Consider the following 25460-nt stretch of genomic DNA (forward strand, 5'->3'; position numbering starts at 1 on the left):
AGGGCTAGTACATACTCGCTAAATATAACGACATAGGACTAAGAGATTTTTTCTTTACGTTAGATATGAGTCGTTAGATAATTCACACAGACATAGATAGCTAAGGTATTTCTTCATTGGTTTCATTTTCTATTATTTTAGCCTAGTTTTAATTTTTTTTTGCAACTTTCGTTTTATTTTTATATTTGAAATCTTGGCGGAAATAATGTTGCGCTATATCAAATCGACTTATTTTCGCTAAATATAAATCGATTTCATTCGGCAATTAATTTTATATACTGTACATTCATTATTTTTATCCTGTTCGTTAATATTTATATATTTCGACAAAATAATTTACATACGCAGTTTCGTTTCTCAAAAACTTTAGGACCAACTGTGGTTTAATAGGGCACAAAAAAAAAAGAACCAATCGCTTCGTAATAGGATCAAGGGCATTAGACCACACCCATAAATTTCCAAGGTCAAACGAGGAAAGGGATTCGATTGGGTAGAAATAAAAGAAAGGGGCGTTAGACCACGCCTACGTTTTCAAGGTCAGTGGGTGGGGTAAATCAAAAATTTTGTTCGATTGGATAGAATATAATGCCAATCACGTCAAAGGAGGAGTTAGACCACGCCCCAAGACTCGCTTTTCACGGTGTATATTTGGGAGGAAACGAAAGATTTGATTGGATAGTAAACTATCAATAGCGATTAAGTGATATATAATTTTGAGGGCTGGGATAAAAAGGGCGGAAACGGAATGAATTTCGCCTCTATTCAGACAGTCCCGCCCCCCTTTCGACATTCACCCAATCAGAAACACGTTTGGCCCATTTTTTTGAGAGATGAAAACTGCGTTTTGTTGCTTTCGTCGTTTGGTTGTTTTTGGTTTCCAAATGAGTCGTGACCCGCCCAAAACCTTTTTCTTTCGTTTGCTTTTATATCCTGTTGGATGAAACATTGCAATGGTATAGGAGATAATGTGACGTATGTTTGTTTTTTACGTTCAAATGGGAGGAGTCACGTGGGACGACCTTCAAGCGACAGACAGAAGTAAACAGAAACGGAGAGTCGTCAAGGGGTTTTTTCTGATGTAACCACTGAAGTAATCTCATTTATACTTCCGATAATAATTATAATATATATATATATAAAGGCTACGAGTATAGTGTACTCTACATATCATTTCTTTTGGCATAAATTATAAATATCACTGAATTCTATATGTATAGATTAATCGGGATTAATTTAATTTGACCCCTTCGTACCGAACGGAATAGAACAATTAAAAAAATTATAAATGCAGATTTCTTTTTACGAACAAAGTTAATTTTTACGTAATCGATGTTACCGAAATAACTTGGTTTCTCTCGTCGACTAGAAACCAAAAATATGTTTAAAAAAAAACAAACCCGAAAAAAACAAACCAAAAATAAACATTGAAAACGCAAGCTATTTATAATATGATACGTTATTTTTTTCCATATTTAAAATTTCATCGAGATAACAATTAGATTCGTTGTTTGACGTAACCTTAAATGGTACGTGGATAAGAGCCGCTCACGTAAGCCGCGTATTCTTACACTTAAGTCCTTGACTCCGTGCTTATTTTTTTCGATAATTTTCTATACAACAATAACAGTTTTATTTTATTTTTTTCGATTCGCGCGCGTTAATTTTTTTTTTGAAATCAATAAAGATTGACTTCCATTTTCTTTTCTTATTTTTATCCCCATTTGCTACAGAGTGTTTATGTATTATTTGAAATTTTTTTCTCCTCAATCGATAATTTTTTTAGGCACATAAATTATAACAATATTCTTTAAGATTTTTTCTTTTACAAAAACTGAAATATTTGGTGTTTAAATCCTCCTGTAGAATTTTCTTTCTTCTAGAACTTGCGTTTTTGTTTTGCAGACAGAGAAAACCAAACGACTAAGAATAACGACTGTCTGTTTCATCCGTTTCTCTTTTTCGGAAAATCATAAAATTGTTTTTTTCTTTTGAAATCTATCATATCCGGAACGGTGTCTATTTTATTTTAATTGAATCGCTTTTCTTCCAACGCCCCGGTCAAAACGCACCAAAATAAAAACTGAAGGATTAATTTCATATTCTGTACATTTTATAGTTTTGTGTTCATATATTGAAAACGCCCATTTTTCTAAACCCCCAATTTTATATTTTGGGGGAGTTTGAATTTGTTGTCGAAAATCGCTAAAAGATCGCAAAACACACGCTTTTATTTGTTTAAATTTGTGGGTAATCTGTTTATCTTTAGTCTCTCTCTCTCTCTCAACTTTATTCCACTTCAAAGAGCCCGAGCGCGGTACTGATTAGGAACGTAAACAAAATATGTTGAATTATATATTTTTCTTTAACAGCTATAATTTTTTGGAAACTGCCACCTGCAAGCCCGAACTTTACATAATAAAGTTTTTTATTTTTCATTTTTGACTTCCATAATTAAGGGTGAAATTAATGAAATTAATTTAAATACAATACGCGGGTTTTTGTATATAAATTTTTTGTGATCGAAATTTATTTAATTATTTTTTAGGAAAAACCCGTGTCGTCCGAACGGTAGTGTGAACAATATTTTGCAATTTTTTTCGTCAAATTTAAATTTTTTTAATATTTTTTTCATTTTATTTATCACCCGCTAAATTGGTAGGTCGTTTTTTAAAAGAGGCGGTTATACCTTTGAACTGATAAAAACCTGTTTTAAAAAACAACCAATCACACGAGAGCAAGACGTAATTTTCATAAAATAGACGAGAAGCCTTTTTACGCGCTAACATGAAATATTTCTTCTTTTTTTTTAGATTTCCTTGAAATACTAATTCTACCCGAAATGAAAAGTCGCGAAAAGAAAATGGTAAGAAAGTATAAGATAGATTACAAGTTCGTCCCCGCTTTGACCTTGAGATGAAGTACCGCCCAATTAGACCCGCCCCTTTAAAATGAAAACCAATCAGAATCGAGTGACGTACACGCACTATTGGTCGTCCATTGGTCGACGAAATCACGCTGGCTCCGGATACGTTTATCGTTTCAGTCGCTCGTTATAAACCACTAACTTTTTTGTTTTACGTTTACGGCGAGTGATATTATTGGTTCTAAAGGATTGAATCTCATTGGTTCATTGCTCTAATTTGTATACAGCGAACCGGACCCATTTTTTTACCCCAACTTTTATTTTTTTTGCGGCTGATTTTACGTTTTTCTGTTAATTTTTTTGCGTAATGTTTATTTCTCTACGTGCGGCGTTTTGAATCTTTAGGCGGCGTTTTCGGCGGCGTTGCGATAGCGGGCGGCGTCCGGTGGCGCCACCTGTTCACTGGAGCACGCATTTCCCCTCTATGGTCGATTTCAACTCGCTCACTTGCGTCTCGAAACTGTTCTTTAATTCTAAAATAGATAAGAAAATGGAAATAGAATGTTCGCGGTCAATGGCTACGAGAGGGCAGTAGCGGTGATAAGAATAGCCTATCTGCGATAAGATTATATATTTAATGTAATGTCTAACACTAAAATGAAGTGAGGATATTAAAGGCTGGTAAAAATTAATTATTTAAATAATTTTTTTTCGAGTTTGAAGTTCTAATTTAAAGTAAACCAGCATGACCGCTGTCATAGTGCTGGCAATATTGATTAATAGTCTAACGCCGCTACTGGCCAGGGTTGTCGATTTTTTGTTTTTTTTAAATAAAAGTAAAAAAATCAATTTATTTGATTTAATTAAAATTTGTTGATTTTTAATTTCAATAGATTTTTAAATTTAAATTGATTTTTTTTTATTTCAATTGATTTCTTTTATTTCAATTGATTTTTTATTTCAAATGTTTTTGATTTAAATAGGCATTTCTATAAATTAACGTGGCCTTCTTGTTTACTGTTTTTATCTCACTTATACAATGCTTCCCCAGCTCTCCCACTAAAGAGAGCTAGTGAATTTGTCCATAGGTTTGACTGCACAAATTCAAGAACAAGTTGGGCAGTCGTAGCGAATTTATGGAAAGGCCTATTGTTTTTGGATTTCATTGGTTTTCGATTTCAATTGTTTTTTTTATTTCATTTGATTATGATTTCCTTTTTTGAAATTATGTCTCTTTTTTCTTGGAGAATTTACAATTTGTAAGTATTGGTATTACCATAAGTCTATAATATTGTACCATAAGTTTGTCACTTTGGGGAAAATTTTACTGAGAGCTAGTAACGGAGTGACGTCATCACAAGAAGAAAATCTCCCCCTAGCGAGACGCTGTCAAAGGCTACGTGTGACGCGTTAGAAAGTGGACGCAAAACCGCGACGAAGAACGTAATGCAGTCTGTCTTGTGAATAGATCTCAGTAAAACATTTGAATGAGAATAATAGGAAGTGTCATACTTATGTATTAATATTATACACTTATGGTAATACAAATCTAAAATTTAGATAAATCTGAATTAAATTTAATTAGAATATACTCTTTGTTCTAATTTTGCATTGGTACGGCAATAATTTTTGTACATTTCTATAAAAACGTTAAAATATCAAGGTCGATTTAAATACTTAAAAATAAATCATTTGATGGAAATCAGACAACCCTGGTACTAGGAGGGGGTAGGGGGTAAAAACTGTGTGAATGTATGAAGGCTCTACTGGTAAAGTCATCCTGCTCCTCCGCTTCCGCTTCCGCTGCTAGTTCCGCGGGCGTCTTCTTGCGCCTGTTTAAGCCACCGCCGTCATCGGCCATCGCCATATTCATCTCCGCCTCCTTCTCTTCCCTCTTCTTGATGCCATACTGCAAAAACCAGACAGTTAATACGCATTGCTTACGGCGAAACAAACGTTTAGAGCGAAGCCATTAAGGGTTCTATTTTAATGCCTCTTATTTTTACTAGATGGCGCCACTTTAACACTTTTTTGTGGGCAAAGGATAAATACTTAACACCAAAATAATAACACTTATTTAAAGCGTTTTATCTAAAAACTATAAACAAATCAAATATTTTATGCATTTATATGTACTAGATGGCGCCACTTTAACACGTTTTTGTGGGCAAAGGATAAATACTTAAAACGGTTTAAATAGTGTTATTATTTTGGTATTATGTAAAAACTATTAACAAAACAAATATTTTATGCATTTATTTGTACTAGATGGCGCCACTTTAACACTTGTTTTTGTGGGCAAAGGATAAATACTTAATACCAAAATAATAACACTATTTAAAGCGTTTTACGTAAAAACTATAAACAAAACAAATATTTCATGCATTTATTTGTACTAGATGGCGCTACTTAAACAATTTTTTGTGGGCAAAGGATAAATACTTAAAACGCCTTAAATAGTGTTTTTATTTTGGTATTATGTAAAAACTATAAAGAAAACAAATATTTTATGCATTTATTTGTACTAGATGGCGCCACTTTAACACTTTTTTTTTGGGCGGGAAAGATAAATACTTATTTAATACCAAAAATAATAAAACGATGTTTTACTAAAAAAATAAAAAAACTGAAGTAAAAATAAAAAAGATTTTACTTTTATTTACACTAGATGACGCAAATTGAATATTTTTGGCGAGGAGGGAGAAGGTACTGATTTATTAAAAAATAATAACTTAAGCACCGTAGAAAATAGTGCTAGATGTAAAAACTACAAACAAAAATCCAAAAACTGAAATACAAATTAAAACAAGATTTTAATGCATTTATTAAATAAATTAAATAATTTTAATAAATAAATAACTACCTAAATAAATAAAAACTAAGATTATTTTAAGCAATATTTAAACCAAAGCACCAATTCTAAATATAAAAAATCCGATTTTTAAATCATTGGCGTTTTTTGGATATTTAAAAGTATCCACTATGAAAGGATCTTTTCCTTTTTTTGGTCTATTGCTATTTGTAGTTCTCGGGATTGTTTATTCATTATCCACAAATTTTCTGATTTAATTAAAAAACATTGGTAAAAAGAATATCATTTTAACTTATTTAATTATGTTTTTTACGCAACCAAGCACTTATTTGAATAAAAGTGGTATTTATTTAAATAATTGTTTGTTTTATTTAAATAATAGGCTTATTCACTTTCGATTATTTAAACATTTTACAATTTTTATTCAACTATTGGTTATTTAAATAAATATTATTTAAATATCGCCGAGCTTATTTTATTCATGGATAAAAATTAATCGAATGCCGAGCACTAGCTATATGTAACACTATAAATGCAAATTTAAATCGGAAAATAATTCGACATCAAAAGAAACACGAAACAATTTATATTTTTGGTTTTTCGATAATTTAAAATATGTACGTTTCCGACTGCTGGCGCCATCTGAATCAAATTCGGGTATTAAAATATCGACCTCTAATGACGTTACCCCTATGTAAGGATCTTTCTTCATTGTCAAGAGTATTATTATGGATATAATAATAATAATAATAATAATAATAATAATAATAATAATAATAATAACAATAACAACAAGAAATAATATACTTCTTTGTACGCCAACGCCAGAAATCGGAGCCTAAAGGCCTCGGCACATTAATTCCTGTAGTGGCGCCATCTTAACCGTATTGATAACGACAAGCCGAACGAGGAGGACATGCGCGGGAATCAAGTGTGTTTCTGAAAAGGCCTCATTATTCAACCACGCCAGTCTAAGAAAAGCCGATCTGAAGTCGACGGGGAAAATTGAAGAAGAAACACGGTTTGCCAGATTATGTCGTCCGGAACAAGACTAAGCCGGAGAAGGGGGGGGGGGGGCAGCAGAAGGTGGGGGAAACGAATGATTAACAACTTTGACGCGGAAAAAGAACCAAAAGAAAATAGTCGATACTTTTAATTAGGCTTAGGGCAATTCTTCAGCCGATAATATCCTAAGCGGCCTGAGACCAAGGACTGGGCTAAAAAGACCAGGAAGGTAGGGGGAGGGGCAGGGACAATAGGCGCGGGGATGGGAAGGACAGGGACTGGATAATTAAAAATCTTCGACGGCGTGGTAAACCGAGAAGAAATAAGCGTCGGCAATTAGGGCCGCCGAACCGACCTTATAACGGACCAGCGACGAATAATCTGAAAATGTCGACATTCATTTAAGTTACTTTTTTCAATTTTAAGAAACCTAGCTATCCACTTTCTCGGCGTCCTCTTTAGTGTTTCCGTTTTCACGGGCCTCGTGAACAAGAACGTTACGAATTATTTTCGTCTCTTTAGCAGGGGTGTCCAAATTTTCAAATTCGACAAATCTCCATTTTGAGGGTGGAGATCGCCATTTTCAAACAATGTAAATGGACAAGGGTTAAGTTAGACAGTTTAAATTGAAAATAACGCGGTACTTCGGTTATTTAGACCGCACAGGTATTTGGTTCCGAACTTGACTATTAGTCGAATTTCTTAAGTAACTCTTATGATTGCACCATTTTCAAGGTCGTGATCGCCTTGCTTTTATTGGTTATTTTTTATTATACGTTTTCGAGATAAACATATAGAAGGTCGGGATCGCCATTTTTCAAGCTTGAAATTGCCGTTTTCAAGGTCGAATTTAGAGGTCGGGGATGGTTAACTTTTATTCAATAGATAAAGCTCTCAAAATTATTCGTAAAACGTTTTGATCAAGTAATTTATATTTCTGTATTATCCGATTAATTTTTTGATAAATTTGTAAAATTAATCGGAAAAACGACGTTTTTTTTCGATAAAAAGCCCAAAATTTACGAATAATACATGTTTTTTAATCATTTTCCGAAATATTAACCGGTAAATTTCTTTGTTTACATTTTTTTCCCGAAAAAAATCAATTTAATCATGGATAATGATTAACCGTTACCGATCTCTAGTCGAATTCTAACGTTTTTCAAGGTCGAAATCATCGTTTTCTAACCTGTCTATTTTTAAGCTATTTCTTTTAATTAGCTAAAACGCTATTTTGACTGTTATCATCGAGTTTGCAGATTGTAAATTATAGTCTGTTTTTATAAACTTTTTAAAGATCAAAAACACAAGAAATTTGTTTTTTGACTTTTTAGAAATTTTAAGTTGAACTAAAAATAAGGTAGTAAAGTTGAAGTATGATTTGAATACAGAATCACATTTATAAAGGAGAAGATACATTCAAAAGGTTAATGTCATTAGAGACTAAATTTTAAATACTCAAATCTCAACAGATGGAGCTAAAAGTCTTTAAAAGCAAAATGAGTATTTACTCTCTTCCCTTCAAAAGTTTTAAATTAGCGCCATCTAGTATAAATAAAATGATTTAAATGGAAGCTCTAAGGGCTTCGCGCTAATGTTTGTTTTCCTGTAAGCAAATTGAGACGCCCAAATAAAATATCCGTGCCACTCCCCTGGTCCCCGAGTGAACCCATACAGAACCCTCTCCTGGTCCCCGAGTGAACCCATACAGAACCCTGTCCTGGTCCCCGAGTGAACCCATACAGAACCCTCTCCTGGTCCCCAAGTGAACCCATACAGAACCCTGTCCTGGTCCCCGAGTGAACCCATACAGAAAACTAGGCACTCTTAACGGGAAGTTTCATCTCATCATTAAAAATGAAAAAGGAGGCACAATCTAGGACAATAAAATAAACGCTTTGTCCAAGGTTGTCCAACGTAGGCTTTTGGCCGCCATATTATAAAATGGCGACACAAAACCATAAAAACCGCTAAATAATGTTTTATTTTGTTTGTTTAACACAAACCGGATCAGAACTGGTTCCAATCGATTTATAAGGATATTTTGAGTACCGGATATGGGCAACTGGAGGTCCTGAACTAGGAGCCCTTCGGAAGCACATTTGTTACTGGGTTTATGACCAGCCCTGGCATGTGGGCATTCAGGATACGTCATTATTAATAATATCGAGATTGTTGATATTTCCTCTAGAACCGAAAGACAATGACTATTTTCTTCGGATTTCCCCTTAGGTAGTTTCTAAATTTAAGGTAGTTTCTAAATTTAAGGAAGTTTCTAAATTTAAGGAAGTTTCTAAATTTAAGGAAGTTTCTAAATTTAAGGAAGTTTCTAAATTTAAGGAAGTTTCTAAATTTAAGGAAGTTTCTAAATTTTAGATAGTTTCTAAATTTTAGGTAGTTTCTAAATTTTAGGTAGTTTCTAAATTTTAGGTACAGCGGCTTTTATGGTTTTGACCTGCCATTTTTAGAGATGGATGCGAAAACAACTCACAACGTGAAAGAGCCCTCCAAAATCTACAAGATCCCAGAAAATTCATGATTTGGAATTTCTTCTGAGTATTATGTTGTTTTTAGTGGGGGCTATATTTTCTTAATTTATTTGAGATTCAATTATTTATTGACAAAAATAACTGTTTTCCCATGTAAAATATCTCTAACAATCGACTAGTAAGTGTAATACAAATAAAGTTATGGCGGTTTTTTAGTTTCAATTTGCTGATCTTATAGCCGCCATTTTTCAAGATGGCGGCTATAATATCAGCAAGTTGAAATTTATTCTGGGTAACACGTTACTTTTACTGGATTAATAGCAAATAAGAGAGTGTAGTAAATAAGTAAGTAAGAATTTACTTTATCTCGGATGTCCTGTCGCATCTTCTCCCTCTCCTCCTCCATCTTGCGATGCTTCTCCTCTCTCCTCTCTTCGATCTCGCGCAAAGCATCGAGGCGCTCTTGCTCTTCCTCGGCCGCAGCCTCCTTGTCTTCCGCCGTCTCTTCGCCGCCTCCGGCACCTGCACCCGTAGAGCGGACACGCAAAGAAAGAAAAGTACGCCTACGTCAGCACTACGCCACACCATAGAGCCGGCCACGATGAATATGAGCTTCTCATTTGGAAGGGGCTTCCCACCCCCAGGAGGAGACCAAACGTAGCAGCGGATCTTAAATTCATTGCTGCGGATTCTTTTACGGGGTCTCTAACTAGGCTAAGGTTAGGTTAGCTTAAGTTAAGGTCCAGTTAGGTCTAGATTACGGTTAGGTTAGATTAAGATTAGATTAGGTGACGGTCAAGGTTAGGTAAGGTAACGTTAAGATTAGATTAGGTGCGGGTCAAGGTTAGGTTAGGTTAGGTTAAGTTCAAGGTCAGGATACTTGAGGTTAGGTTAGATTAAGTTAAAAGGTTCGATTACGTCAAGGTCAGGCTACTTTAGGTTAGGTTAAAGGTCAAGGTTAGATGGTTAATTTCAAGGTTAGATATGATTAAGGTTAGGTTAGATTTGATTAAGATTAGGTTAGATATGATTAATATTTTGTTAGTTTAGGTTAAGTTAGATTAAGGTTTTGTTAGTTTAGGTTAAGTTAGATTAAGGTTTTGTTAGTTTAGGTTAAGTTAGATTAAGGTTTTGTTAGTTTAGGTTAAGTTAGATTAAGGTTTTGTTAGTTTAGGTTAAGTTAGATTAAGGTTTTGTTAGTTTAGGTTAAGTTAGATTAAGGTTTTGTTAGTTTAGGTTAAGTTAGATTAAGGTTTGGTTATTTTAAATAAAGGTTACGTTAAGTTAGATTACTCCAATAATAAGGTTTGTAAGAGGATTTTTGAGCAATGGAATTTGGGAATAATTGCTACGTTTAGTCACGGGTCCTCCTGGTATAAATACAATGCCTCAGTAGTAGGCCTAGAATCTTAAAATGTCCCACGCGCTAAGCCAGTTGAGGGGGATTGGCAGGAAATACAAATTAAAAAAATAACGGAGAACACTTATCAATTGCTAAGTACACCATTTGAGACGAACGAATTGATCTTTAAAAGACACGTAACCGACAAAGCGATTTCTATGGAAGACCCCAACAACTTTAAGGATTACCTCCGTTACCAACCACTAAGCAGCGCCAAATTAGAAGGAGCAGACAATATTGTAACTACGTTTTAGCAGGAAACTAAAAATTCTGGAATGTAAATATCATAAATCAAAATACTACAAAATAGATAGTATAATTCACGTAGCGTACAAGCCACTCGAACCAAATTAATTCGCAACTGTTAAGCTTTTTAAAATTCACGGCACTTTTCGTGTCAGCGTTCGGGAAATTAAAATTTGATTAGTTTAAAGTAAATAAAGAAGATAAGAAGAGGAGTTTTCTTTGGTGGGCCAAATATTGTCTCTGGAGAGGCACGAACGGGCTTACTCTCTCGTAAAATAAAAAGTACGCTATCATCCGTTTGGCGAAGAGGGAGAAATCAAAACCCGCATTTCGTGCCCATGGGTCATCAAAAACAATTTCGCACGCCACGATCTTCAGTTTGTATTGACCCAAAGAATGATTTATGGAGTCACTACATTCTTAGTTTCTACTCAAATAGCAAAGCACGATGAAAATTATATTTTTTTATTATTACATATTACGCGGTTGTTTACTATAACTAAATATTACGGTAGTTAAGTACTTTATTACTAATAATTAAGAAGAGCCGTGTCCAATCCCAGGTCGTGACACCTATAGAGCAACAAACGCAGCACCCCACACAAGGAGAACGCAACCCGTCAAAAGTCGTGCATTTTCTCGCGTACAGTTTTCATGGGTAAAGCCCCATTTTCATGCTCGCTGGTAGCGGATAAAAATCGTCAAAATTCGCTTCCGCCACTCGCAAGCGTGAAAATAAAGCTAAAATATCTGTTTGAAACAGATCGACGCGGAAAGTGAAAAAGTGTATAGCTGAAGCGGATTTTGACGATTTTTACCCGCTACCAGCGAGCGTGAAAATGGGGCTTTAGACCCTTTAGCGCCTGCTGCCGTCGGAAGGGCAAAATTCGGAAATTGTCTTCCCCCTTTCCGTAAAACGTTCAGCGTAAAGGCTCATCCAATGAGATTTGTACGCAACACTGCGTTAGCGTGTTTAAAGGCTAGCCGCGTTCTCCTTGCGTTTGTTGCTCCTAGGTGGCACTGGGTGAAAACTCCGAACTACTCTTTCCATTTTGAGTTTGTAAGTTATCTTCCTGCTGGTTTCAACCGAGATCTTCAGTTTCCCGTTTCCATAAGAACTTGCTGACGTCAACGGTAATAGTGAGTGTAAGGAGCTGTTGGCTCGCGTAGCTTGTCACCAGCCTCCTCCGCAGTTTAACCCGGCCTCCAATAATTGACTTAGGCCTGTGTGGTTAATTGGGTATTAGCTGAGCTGATTATTATTATTGTTAACTTCAAGGGTATTAAGTTAGAAGAAACCACCTATGGACTGTGAGAAGGATGATAAAATACGCGAAAAAGTAGATTAGTCCATAATTAAAAGGGATAATATAGCTAAATCCTAAACAAATCCTTTTCGGCTTTCCGTTGCTATATGCAACGCGTTTTGAAATTTTTAATGTTTAGGCTTAGTTTCTCTTTTCGGTTTAATAGTCGCGAGCCAGATTTCCCGCACGGTACTGATGAGTTCCAAATAGAACGAAACCGGTCTACCGTTGGAATTTCTGGCTATTTTATTTTATTTTAATTTAGTTTATTACTCGAAGATCTATTTGATCCGAGTTTCGCGTTTTTTGCTCGAAGACCTATTGGGTAGGGCTTCTAACGATGATCTGAATAAAGCGATCTGATTACTATTTATCATATAAGATATATCGCCGATAAAAAACCTGAATTCACTGGCTACCTGTTCCTTTTTTTATCTGACCCGCGGCAATCTAGTTTTGTTATCTCGTTTCGGTAACCGACGAGGCCACAGATATAGAAAGCAGTTATTTTATCTGATAAGCGCGTAGATATCTGTCTATATGATGTCTACTTTCCGACATCTAGTTGAATGTTTTTTATCCTTTTAAATTTTTGTATAGCAACAAAAAAAATGGCTTAGTTCCAAGAAGTCAATATAAAGATATACTAAAAAGGTACATCCGCCGTTATCGCGGGTTAAAGATACAATTTAAAAAACAGATCAACCCGTGAAAGTCATATAGGCTTGTCAGACAAGCGCAAAAGCGTATCCGCGTACTGCCGTTAGAGTAAAAAATCTGTTATCCGCTAAAGGTATCGGATTAAAAATAATCCAGTTTATCTGTGAAAGCATCAGACACCAGATCAGCGTTAGAAGCCCTACAGTATTGGGTACGAGTTATTAGTAAGTTTTTTAATTTCTTCAAATTTGTTTAGGATTTAGCTATATTATCCCTTTTAATTATGGACTAATCTACTTTTTCGCGTATTTTATCAAGGGTATTAAGATACTTAAGTACTTTAGATGAACCAGCACGTTTATTGGCCAATTAAAATGTACTTATTTATTACTTGGCGGCTCTAGTGTAGTACCTGAATAGTACGATAGATGTCGTTTTCGTCACTTCCTTATACCTATAGGGTATTAGCTTCGATTTGTTGAGATTTACCAAGCTTACGAACGTGGACTAAATAACTGTTGTATATTTGCAACGGGACCTAAATAACTGTTGTATATTTGCAACGGGACCTAAATAACTGGCGTATATTTGCAACGGGACCTAAATAACTGGCGTATATTTGCAACGGGACCTAAATAACTGGCGTATATTTGCAACGGGACCTAAATAACTGGCGTATATTTGCAACGGGACCTAAATAACTGGCGTATATTTGTGTTGGGGCGTGCGGCGTTGTTGTTAAAGTACTGGTTTCTCAAATTTAACACGATCACCGTCCTATAACCAAGGCTTATCGTAAATTATAATAAACATATTTTCGATTGAACATCAATTTACTAGCGGGCATTCAAGAGGAAGATAAGCAACAGTGGATCAAAGATAATCAACAGAGAAATGGAGGGTCGAGGATACTCAACAGAGAATCGAAGATACTCAAGAGATAATCGAAGATACTCAACAGAGAATCGAAGATACTCAACAGAGAATCGAAGATACTCAACAGAGAATCGAACATACTCAACAGAGAATCGAACATACTCAACAGAGAATCGAAGATACTCAACAGAGAATCGAAGATACTCAACAGAGAATCGAAGATACTCAACAGAGAATCGAAGATACTCAACAGAGAATCGAAGATACTCAACAGAGAATCGAAGATACTCAACAGAGAATCGAAGATACTCAACAGCGAATACACACACATATTATAGAAAAATAATTTTATTATTTATTTCTATAAATATTGAAGTATCAATAGAATATTGAACATTCCCCTAATCAGTTCTGCAAAACTGTTTCAGGGTGACAGTGACCCACTCCTCAAATACCTGATTTCGATATAATGTGTTTGAAACGACGCTAATATGTGGAAAATTTAAACCAAGGGTCTAATTTTAAATGAATTAAAGAGCGGCCAATTAGAGAGAGCGAACTAATTTATAGTTTCCGCCGAGAAAGAAGAGAGCCCCGAGGAGAAGGGGGCGATTAAAAGCCTCGACTAATTAGAAGGATAATGCGTGGCGGAAGAGCGGATATCAGTGGATACAGCGCGGGTAAAGAATATCCTCGGAACGGAGAGCCGATCAAAATTAAGAGCATCCGGACAAAAAAGAGAAAAATTTGAGAAATCCTATTGCAAATAGCAGCGTCTTCGAATTCCCAGTTGAACCGTGCCTCTGCCCCAAATTTGACACAAAGGCGGCGAAAGGGTTAAAGGAGTTTCAAAAAGTCCCCAATTTGGAAACTCGACTCTCATTTCAATTGGGGTTTTAAAAAAATCTAGTCTTCAATTAGAATTAGCCAAATTGGCTTGATAGTTTTATTCCACAAAGGCCTGCGAAAAAGGACTTAATTTACTTGAAGATTCAAAATTTTTCATTCCGTGGAAATTAAATTTAAAAAATATAAATTTATTATTTTATTTATCGCGCTAAATCGGAAACGAAAGAGCAGAATTCAATTAAATATCGATTCAACGGAAATTTGTAATTACTTAAGTACATATTTGTAAATAGTCCTTAAGCTGAGATGGTGGCAAACATGTTTATCGGAATTTTTCGATCAGAGCGCAAAACTCGGTCGATCTCAAAATTCATTTCGCTCGTGAAAATAAGTCGCCATTTTGAGGTATAAAAGTGGGTAAATCAGCCTACTAGCCTCATAATGTACAGGTAATGTTAATCTTAATTTTAAAATAATTTATTTTTATTTAATTGGTTAACTAACCCTAAGTAATTACGCTATATACATTCAACCTTTCGTTTGCATCTCCTGACACGTAGCATCGCTCAAATATACGCTAACAACCCGAAGTAATTTTCCAAACAAAAGGATTTTAGTAACCTAACCGGAGCCCTAACCTAGACTAACAAAAATACCACGAAAAACTGAGCCCCTTGTAATGTATTCTCAAATTGGAAACAGTTGCTAAAAGATAGTAAAATTCAGTATTTTATTTTGGAATTCGGATTACAAAACGGTTCAGTTTTAAAGTTAAAAAAAAAAAGAACTTAGCGATGGAATTACGAAACTAAAGTGACATATTTTTGAAAGAAGACTTTCCGCTCTTAAAATGAAGGTTTTATTTCGACCGGATTTGCGTGCCACCAACGCTAGAGGAAACGAGTCTTGAGTCGCAGAGATTTCTAATCTAATTTCCGCCGCCTCGCGTTCAATGGATGAGCTTTTTCAATTACATTCTAATATTCATTCGTTCATTTTAGCTTAAATTAATAAATGTTTTAAACATGTTGAGTTACCGAAGTATTTTTTTTCTGGAAATGCATTAGCTAGATTGTGGTCATGCTAAACTAGTAACTTTACGCGGAATAGAAAACTTAAATTATTTATTTTGACAGGTGAAAGTACTGAAAATCTTAATGCGTGAATCGATAGCTAGGCTTCATTTTTTTGCTGTTTTTGTTTAATTTAGGTTAGGTTAAGTCTAGGTTTATTAAGATAGGTTAGGGTAAGTCTAGGCTTAATTAAGATAGGTTAGGTTAAGTCTAGGCTTAATTAAGATAGGTTAGGTTAAGTCTAGGTTTAATTAAGATAGGTTAGGTTAAGTCTAGGCTTAATTAATATAGGTTAGGGTAAGTCTAGGCTTAATTAAGATAGGTTAGGTTAAGTCTAGGCTTAATTAAGATAGGTTAGGTTAAGTCTTGGCTTAATTAAGATAGGTTAGGTTAAGTCTAGGCTTAATTAAGATAGGTTAGGTTAAGTCTAGGCTTAATTAAGATAGGTTAGGTTAAGTCTAGGCTTAATTAACATAGGTTAGGTTAAGTCTAGGCTTAATAAAGATACGTTAGGTTAAGTCTAGGCTTAAATAAGATAGGTTAGGTTAAGAGGAACCACGGCTATGGACTGGATTGCAATGAGTGATAAAATACGCGCATAAGTAGAATAGTCCATAATGAATAAGGATAAAAAATCTAAACCCTCAACAAATTTGAAGAAATTAAAAAACTTACAAATAGCTCGTACCAATAGGTTTTCGAGCAAAAATAAAGACGCGAATCTCGGACCAAATAGATCTTCGAGGGAAAAACTGAATAAATTTATTTTATTTAGGTTAAGTTAGGATAAATAGTGTTATGTTTAATCTAAGGTAATTATATTATCTAGGTTAAAGTTTGGTTAAATTATATTAATGATAGGTTAAAGATAGATTAATGATAGGTTAAAGATAGATTAATGTTATGTTAAAGATATATTAAATTAGGTTAAAGGTAGATTAATAATAATCAGCTAAATTAAATAAAGTTGATGTTAGATTAACCCTGGGTTAAATTAGGTGAGTATGTAAATACTCAAGTCTTCCGTTTGAAGTTAGGGTAGCTTAACTTATGTTACGTTATAATAAGGGTAAATTAAATTAGGTAAATTTTTTCCAATTAACTTCTAGATAAAAATACTAAATTGTACGTTTATTCACACGTTTTGAGACTTAATCAGGGTTCGTACAAAATTTCCGGAATTAAATTCCCTGACATTTCCAGGTTTTCCCTGACCAAATTGCCAAATTTTCCCGGACCATTTTGGTAAAATAAATGAAAGTTTTTGTGGTAAAATCTTGAAAAATATTGACTATGTTTTATTTAATACATCTTTCAAAAATTTATTTTTTATTTATTATTTTTTTGAGGTCATTTTATAATCCCCTTACTTTTTTGGGACCACTTTAAAATTATCTGACTATTCCCTGACCATTTGGAATAATTTTCAAATTCCCTGACTTTTCCCTGACCTTTTGGAAACATTTTTAAATACCCTGACTTTACGAACCCTGTTAATTAATAAAAAAAGTTGAGGCCTAGGTAGACTTACATTAGTTTTATGGGTTCTTGATAAAGCCGGGTAAATTAGCAAATGGAAAAACGTTTATTCAACGCTATTTCCTAAAACAGAATAGTTTTCCCCCTCGTACATGTAAATGTACGGGAACAGCAAAGTAGACTGAACCCAATGAATAGAAAAAAAACCCGAAGAAGATCCAGAATACTGATAGAGCATTAAAACGATTGGATTTCTTTCGTTTAAATGGCTGAAAGGATGACTCTACGGACGGAAAAAACGTGATAAAAATCGGCAAACGACGTAACGCTCGCTGTGGGGAGTAGCAACCGTTCCTTTTGCTCCCCTCCCGGACTTCACCGGGACCAACTTTTACGAGTTGCCTCATTTTGATAAGGTCAGGAACATTTCGTCAGGGTTTTCCCAAAGTCCACTTTTCCGCGCGCGGACGAAAATTTATCTTTCGTTCCGGGCTCACGCGAAAAGAACTCCAATTAATATCAACCGATAAAAATTCAACTGTAATTAGTAAAAGGGGCACGACCATTTTTTTTAATGATCCTAAATGTTGGAAAGAATGATATCGTAAGTTTATAAGAAGTACCTTTACGATAGAGGTATTAATCTCCATATTCGTATATTTCTGGTGGATTAAGTTTCCAAGCTAACGAGTTTAAGTTAAAGCCAGTGTCACCTCCGCGTGTAGTAGCTCTTTTTTAATAGATGTCGCTAGCGTCGAAATCCAAAGGCGGTACTTATAGGTAGCTCTCGCGTTGATTGGATCGTTTGTAAATTGGTCGATAACTTAAATTACACTAATTTTGAACAATATATTTTACATGGCATATACAATTTAGGTTAAATTCCATTAAGTAGAGTTTAAGTTGTTTAAATATAATACTCTACAATGGCTCTCTGACGACGTTATCATTTGGCTATTTTGAATTTTAGCTTCCTTTGCCATTAATAGATGGCATTTCAATCTCCAGTAAAGTGGCTTTTTTCAAAGAATCGGATAGATTCATGGCCGCCTCTAAGGTGGCAATGATAGAGCCGACAGTTCGGCTGCCCCATGGCAAAACCTTCTAACCAACAAATTTGTGAAAAATTAGATTTTTACGCATCAGTATTACTAAGGCATGTACAAAAGTACTGTAAAAGTTTCAGGTAAAAGTCATAAATATTTAACTATTTATGACTTAAAAAATGGTTTTGGATTTTATAATTTTCGCATTAAAAACCACGTTAAGATCTTATAACTTAGGTTTTGAAAAAGTCAAATATCTCAAATTTACGATCGTGTTAGTTAAAAGGTTTTGCCATGGGACAGCCGAGTTGCTTTAAGACGCCCGAAATCAAATAGTCATTTTTTTACAACTGTTAATATGGTTTTTACATACGCAGATTTATTTGTACATTTTAAATCGTCAGGCGTAGTGTTAAGCAGTGTTTCGGTTCAATGACGTGAATAACAACCTCTCAAGGCCTGCAACGTGGCCGAGCACCCGCAAAATAAGGGGCTTCTATAAAGGAATCTAGAAAATTAGTCATTGCCAGAAGCTTGTGTAGGTGCTTCATTTTAGTGGCCTATAGTTGGATACTTCTTAAGTAGGAGATATTAACCCGGCCACCTGAATTAAAGGCTTCAAAAGTCGCTTGATGACTTAGGCCCTATTTGGTTTCCTATATTTTACCTATTTGGTTTCCTATATTTCACCTATTTGGTTTCCTATATTTCACTTATTCAGTTTCCTATATTTTACCTATTTAGTTTCCTATATTTCGCCTATTTAGTTTCCTATATTTCGCCTATTTAGTTTCCTTTATTTTCCTATATTTCACCTATTTAGTTTCCTATATTTCGCCTATTTAGTTTCCTATATTTCGCCTATCCTATATTTTCCTATATTTCGCCTATCCTATATTTTCCTATATTTCACCTATTTAGTTTCCTATATTTCGCCTATTTAGTTTCCTATATTTCGCCTATTTAGTTTCCTATATTTCACCTATTTAGTTTCCTATATTTCACCTATTTAGTTTCCTATATTTCGCCTATTTAGTTTCCTATATTTTCCTATATTTCACCTATTTAGTTTCCTATATTTCGCCTATTTAGTTTCCTATATTTCGCCTATTTAGTTTCCTATATTTCGCCTATTTAGTTTCCTATATTTCGCCTATTTAGTTTCCTATATTTCGCCTATTTAGTTTCCTATATTTCGCCTATTTAGTTTCCTATATTTTACTATATTTCATCTATTTAGTTTCCTATATTTCGCCTATTTAGTTTCCTATATTTTCCTATATTTCACCTATTTAATTTCCTATATTTAGCCTATTTAATTTCCTATATTTGGCCTATTTATTTTCCTATATTTCGCCTATTTTATTTCCTTTATTTTTCTATAATTTGCCTCTAAAATTTCTATTTTTTCTATAACATTTTCAAAGCCTTTCCCGTGTCACCCTGTATTATAAACTTCCGCTAAACTTAATCAGAATATAAACTAGCCTCGCCTAACAAGAGCGCTCAATGGCGATTTCGTCAAGATTAAACGTGGATTTGCGGCGGCCACGATCATCAAAGTACGCGGAGGTAAATGCGGGGAGCATTTTGTCGGCGAGCGATTTGAGGTGACGCCCTGGGTGGGGGACGCGAAAGGTGTCGTTCGAGAGGTCACTAATTAACTCCGAGAGAAGGGGGCACTGTCTCCACCCCCGGGGGCAGGGCGTTCTATCTCGGGGCTATCTCGGAAACGGCGGACGTGAACGATGTCGCAAATTAAAGCAATCGGAGCGGATAAAAAGGGCCCAAGACCACCATCTAATCCCGCGTCTCAGAAAATGTCAAATTTGAGAACTGCATGCGGGTATGGCTTTTTTTAATTAACATTCTCACATCTACACAGGAAAAAAAACGTCACAGGGGTGCGCTCAAATCGCGTCGGAAAACGTCAGTTTAAGAGAACCAATGAGATATACCGAACTGATTTGATTGACTTTTAGGGTGAAGGCGGTTACTCTTACAAAGGGAGAGTATCCGAGGTGTTTATTGCCGATTTTGTCCAAAGTCGGCCGTAATGTAGACCTATATGAGATATGAAATTTCCCAAAAGGTCTACATTACGGCCGACTTGGAACCAAATTGGCAATAAACACCTCGGGGTTCTCCCCATGTTAGAGCGCGAAAGATATGGGGAGAAGCTTACTCTTCGAGAACGAGGGAAATCGGGAGCCAGGCTTTAAATCGTCTCAACTCCCAGTGGCGCACACAGAGGGGTGTCAACCCCCCCGAAAAAATAAAATATTTTAAATAAAGTTTAAAATGTTAGATTCTATTTACAATTTACAACTAAGATTGGTATATTCAGCGTTTTTAGGGATATTTTTGAACGACTCCGATTTTCCCACTCTCTAACGTAGCGGCTCTATTTCGCTGTAAGTATTAAAACATTCATAAGGGCTCCAAGGCGACGCTACCGACATCTATAGTCGTCATTGAATTTATTAAATCTATACTATGGAAAAATTCGGTCAAACCATCTCTCTCTGAAATCTACTAATATTTAACTTTAGTTTTTATCCCCCCGCCCGAAAAAATCCTGGGTGCGCCACTGTCAACGCCAAAATTTCAATAAAAGAAAATTAGTTAACTTTTTTAATCGAGGAAATAAATGAGCTTGAAAACACTTGAATTAAAGAGCCCCTTTATTTAATATATAATTTTCTTCTAAATGCCTTTAGATCAGAATATTTGATGATATCTAAAATATTATAGCTATAGTAATCAATAACCGAGTAGAACTCATTTTTAATCGTTTACAAGTTTAGTGTTGGCCTTATTAAAGCCTTAAAAAGAAGAGAACTACTTTTTACCGCGATAGAGTACACGTTTCGATAAAATCCCTGTAAACAGGTACGCTTCGGTTAGAATCGAAATTTCTGAAATCTGGAAACTGCATCGAGATTGCCAAGATACACGTTTCATTTATATTTGGATACGTAAGATATATACGATATAGTTCTATCAAAAGGTAAATACGTTCTTTGAACAACGGGAAGAATCTAGAAATAGAGAAAATCGTGACATCTTGCGGAAAAAGAGAGCAAAGCGATAGAAATTCTACGAATAACTGTCACCTTTCCGCTGAAAAAAGGACAAGAAATCGTCAATAAATTATGAGCTACATAAAACGTGGTTTTCTTAGATGACAAGCGTTATCGACGAGTTACGGAACAAATGATTGGCTCTACACTACTTCCGGCGACGTAAAAGGATACGTGGATTCCATATGATTCGATATCGCATTGACGTTGATGGAATAATAACTATGCCAGGAATAGTCACGTTTACATGGCACCCAGATATTTCGACATACATATTTTATATTTCAAATTTTCGAACAAAAAGTCGAGGCTATACACAAAATATTAATGATATCTTTATATAAAAATTTAAAACAACAACTTTCTCGAGCGCATTGTTTATTCATCGAAGAAATTCCCGAGTTTGGATTATAATTTTTTTTTTGGAAACTGACATACGGCGCGATCGAAGGGGCAGTCACTTGTTAAATATTACACCTGATTACTGATTTTAGAAAAACATTTGGTGATTTCCACAAGTTTCTCGGTGATTTCCACTAGATTCTCGGTGATTTCCACTAGATTCTCTGTGATTTCCAAAAGTTTATCGGTGATTTCCAAAGGTTTCTCGGTGATTTCCAAAGGTTTCTCGGTGATTTCCACTAGTTTCTCGGTGATTTCCACTAGTTTCTCGGTGATTTCCACTAGTTTCTCGGTGATTTCCACTAGTTTCTCGGTGATTTCCACTAGATTCTCGGTGATTTCCACTAGATTCTCGGTGATTTCCACTAGATTCTCGGTGATTTCCACTAGTTTCTCGGTGATTTCCACTAGTTTCTCGGTGATTTCCACTAGTTTCTCGGTGATTTCCACTAGATTCTCGGTGATTTCCACTAGAGTCTCGGTGATTTCCACTAGATTCTCGGTGATTTCCACTAGATTCTCGGTGATTTCCAAAACATTTTCGGTTATTTCCAAATTTTTTTCGGTGATTTCCAAAGGTTTCTCTGTGATTTCCACTAGTTTATCGGTGATTTCCACTAGTTTCTCGGTGTTTTCCACTAGTTTCTCGGTGTTTTCCACTAGTTTCTCGGTGATTTACACTTATTTCTCGGTGATTTCCACTTATTTCTCGGTGATTTCCACTAATTTATCGATTAATTCCACTAGTTTCTCGGTGATTTCCACTAGTTTCTCGGTGATTTCCACTAGATTCCCGGTGATTTCCGCTAAATTATCGGTGATTTCCTCTAGATTATCGGTGATAAACACAAGTTTATCGGTGATTTCCACTAATTTATCGATGATTTCTACTAGATTCTCGGTGATTTACACTATATTCTCGGTGATTTCCACTAGTTTATCGGTGATTTCCACTATATTCTCGGTGATTTACACTATATTCTCGGTGATTTCCACTAGTTTCTTAGTGATTTCCACTAGTTTCTTAGATTTCCAGTGATTTCCTAAAGTGACTACCCACTTGGGTACGACATTTTTACCGAGATAATTATGTCAAATTAAGAAATTAACTTCAATTGATACCAGTCTCAAACCAATCGGCACACGAACATTGGTTGCCAGATTTTACGATGCACGATTCCTTGTAGACAAATTGGCGTCCGACTATTTGGATAATATATATTTTGGGTGCTAAGATATGTGACCCTTGCGTGTGCGTCTTTCCGGAGAATACCACACTTGGGTGGATAACAAAACAAATTTCCACACTAAATTACCGTTCAGACTATGCCATTTTATTGGTGCCAAATTAGTTGTTCATATCCGATATACCTAGGTTGTCACACATTGAAACAAAACAACGAGTTTATATTGAATATTTGTGGGTTTCAATATCGCCACAATTGCAAATATTTAGCTTCCTCCAATGGGATTTTTCGTATTTTTTTTCGTCATTGCTTGAATTTCAAACAAAAATGATTGTAGACCATTGGACCGAAATCCCATTCGTCCGAATGTACCATTCATCCGAATTCCAATCGACCGAAAACCGCGTTTTGCGCGGTTTTCATTCAATATACCGTTAGTGATACATTTTTATATATCGTAGGTTACGTGACGATAGTTTATCTAATTTGGACTAAACTATATGTCTTAAATATTTATTATTTCTTACCGATGTGTATTTTTAGACCTTTTCCTTTGAAATTCGATATTTTTGAAAATAACCTTGATAAGACCCGACGTGAAATAGTTGCCTACCATATCTAACCCAAACCAACCCAACCAAACCCAACCGGAACTAACCAAACCTAACTTAACCCAACCTGAACTAACCTACCCGAAGTGAAAACGAACCAGATTTAAATTTCCCATTAAACCGAATCCCGCCTTGCTGGGCTATAAACGAAAATACTTTTCGGTTCAATGGGATTCGGTCGAACGGGACTCGGTCCAATAGTATACAACCCACAGTAACCGGTCACCTAACCGAAAAATGTGGGGCGTTGTTCCACCAAATGATTAGCTGTTCACACTGCTTGATTCACTGCCAATTAGCTAGACAGGTTTGGTGGCCAACTAATTGGAGTGACGTACAACAGGGCCGTTTTAACCCTTCAGTAGGCCTTGGGCAAAAATCTCTCATTTACCGTCTTTTTAAACATTCGTTGGCCTTAATTTCGACTAAAGGTTTCGTTGACCTAGTCTGCCTTATGGATAAGGTGGCCTCGCGTACAATCGACATCATACTCGAAGCGATCAGCTCCTCGATACTAGGTGGCGCTCTACAATGGGAGTTGATACTACAATTGGAGATTGAGTGAGGAGCTTAGGTTACAGATAGCCTGAAAAATAAGACTCGTAGGTTCTCGTTCACCAAAATACGTTCTTTCCAAGAATGATAATTGAAATATTTTGCCCGTACAATTTGACAAAAGAAAATAGGTTTCAAGATACACACAGTTAACCGAAACTAGCAATTTTAGACGTTAAGTCTGTTCCGAAAATGGAAGGTAATAAAAAACTGACGTATATACATTTTGCACATGTCGGTGGAGAGGGGGAGTGCTCGCAGTCGTTAAGCGCCGTTCGCTTAAAACGATTTAGTCGATCGGGTTCGGGGTTCGGGGAGGCAGGAACCCTGTTTTAGCCGAGTCATCAGCCCATCCAGAGCCGCGCGGACAAAGAACCATTTTTACCCTTGTCCGCCAAATGATCAAATGTGGCCGGGGGCGAGAAGAGAATGGTGGGGCAGGAGCCCACGTCGCGTTTTGTCGCGGGGTCACTTCGGTGCGGGCGGGGGGGGGGGACCCTGGAGTTGAAAAATGAGAAGAAGCTCGGATAGGCGTGACAAATGACCGCATCAGGACCCGTCACTAGCTCGCCTCCAACTCTCTCTCCGGTACGTATAACATAAACCGCACCGATCACTTAAAATCCTTTTCAGAGGGGGAATTACCAGCCCCGAAGATAAAACGAACGATATCGGTATCCTCCTCATTCGGATTTTGTATCTGCTTGTGTCGATAAAAATGATTCGGAACCCCTTAAAAGAACAGGATTAATTTCGTGATTGATAGACAGAATGAAAGCTTTGATCGTTTTTGTAGCTTTAGGGTGGATAACCCCAACGCGCAATTCGACTATCGTGCTTAGTATTATTATGGATCATTCACCTTCCTAGAGGTACGAAGAATGCATTTATTTCTACGGTCCAGTGTTGCTAAAAAGTCACCTTTTTGGAGGAAAGTCCAAGCCAGTGGCAAAAAGTGTAAAATTGGCCAAAAGTGGCAAATAGTGGCTAATAAAGAAAAGTTGCATTTCAAAGCTTAAAAAAGTTAATTTGGAATTAAATTTTTAAGAAGTTTACCGTAAAAATGTCTTGATTTACACCGAACTTACAAATTAACAGACTATTCTAATGTTAATTAGAATCTGAGCATTTCTATGCATATATATAAATTTGCCTTGAGTTGCCCAAATCTGAAATCTACTATTACTATTTTATAATTTTCTGTGGTAAAAATATTTATTGGCCATAAATTCCACTATTTTCCAGCTGGCATTTTCCTACTCGGAACACTGAGACAGTCCGCCGATATCACGTTCGTAATTTTCCCTGACACCAGAGGGGGAAGGAAATTCTTCACCGGTGCGTGCTTCAATCGCTTCGGAACACGTCAGTTATAGTGAGCCAATTAATATACCAAACTGATTTGATTTATTTAAGGGTAATTGGCAGCAACGATATAAATTCTTGGAGAATCTATTTTTATTCTGGCACGGGTTGGACGTGTTTCAAATAAGACGTCATATTCGCTCTAATTGT

At 35.7% G+C, this 25460-nt stretch overlaps 1 protein-coding gene across 4 annotated transcripts in view; it reads right to left on the reverse strand.

The window, feature by feature from the left end:
• Window positions 1–1156: 1156 nt before the first annotated feature.
• cpx (synaptic transmission protein complexin) overlaps window positions 1157–25460 on the reverse strand; it is a 287995-nt gene continuing 263691 nt past the window's right edge. For 2 of the 4 annotated variants that reach the window (XM_090173971.1, XM_090173975.1), the window contains 3 exons: window positions 9531–9691; window positions 4631–4772; window positions 1157–3396 (listed from right to left, as the gene is read on the reverse strand). In XM_090173971.1, the coding sequence (XP_090030097.1) occupies window positions 3323–3396; window positions 4631–4772; window positions 9531–9691 (377 nt within the window). In that variant the 3' untranslated portion in view covers window positions 1157–3322. Of the gene's footprint in view, window positions 3397–4630; window positions 4773–9530; window positions 9696–25460 lie in introns of all 4 variants that reach the window. The other 2 variants (XM_090173970.1, XM_090173974.1) reach the window with 2 other exon arrangements.

This window comes from Leiobunum rupestre, chromosome 4 (genome assembly GCF_980474605.1).
Source record: "Leiobunum rupestre chromosome 4, qqLeiRupe1.1.hap1, whole genome shotgun sequence".
NCBI lineage: Eukaryota > Metazoa > Arthropoda > Arachnida > Opiliones > Sclerosomatidae > Leiobunum > Leiobunum rupestre.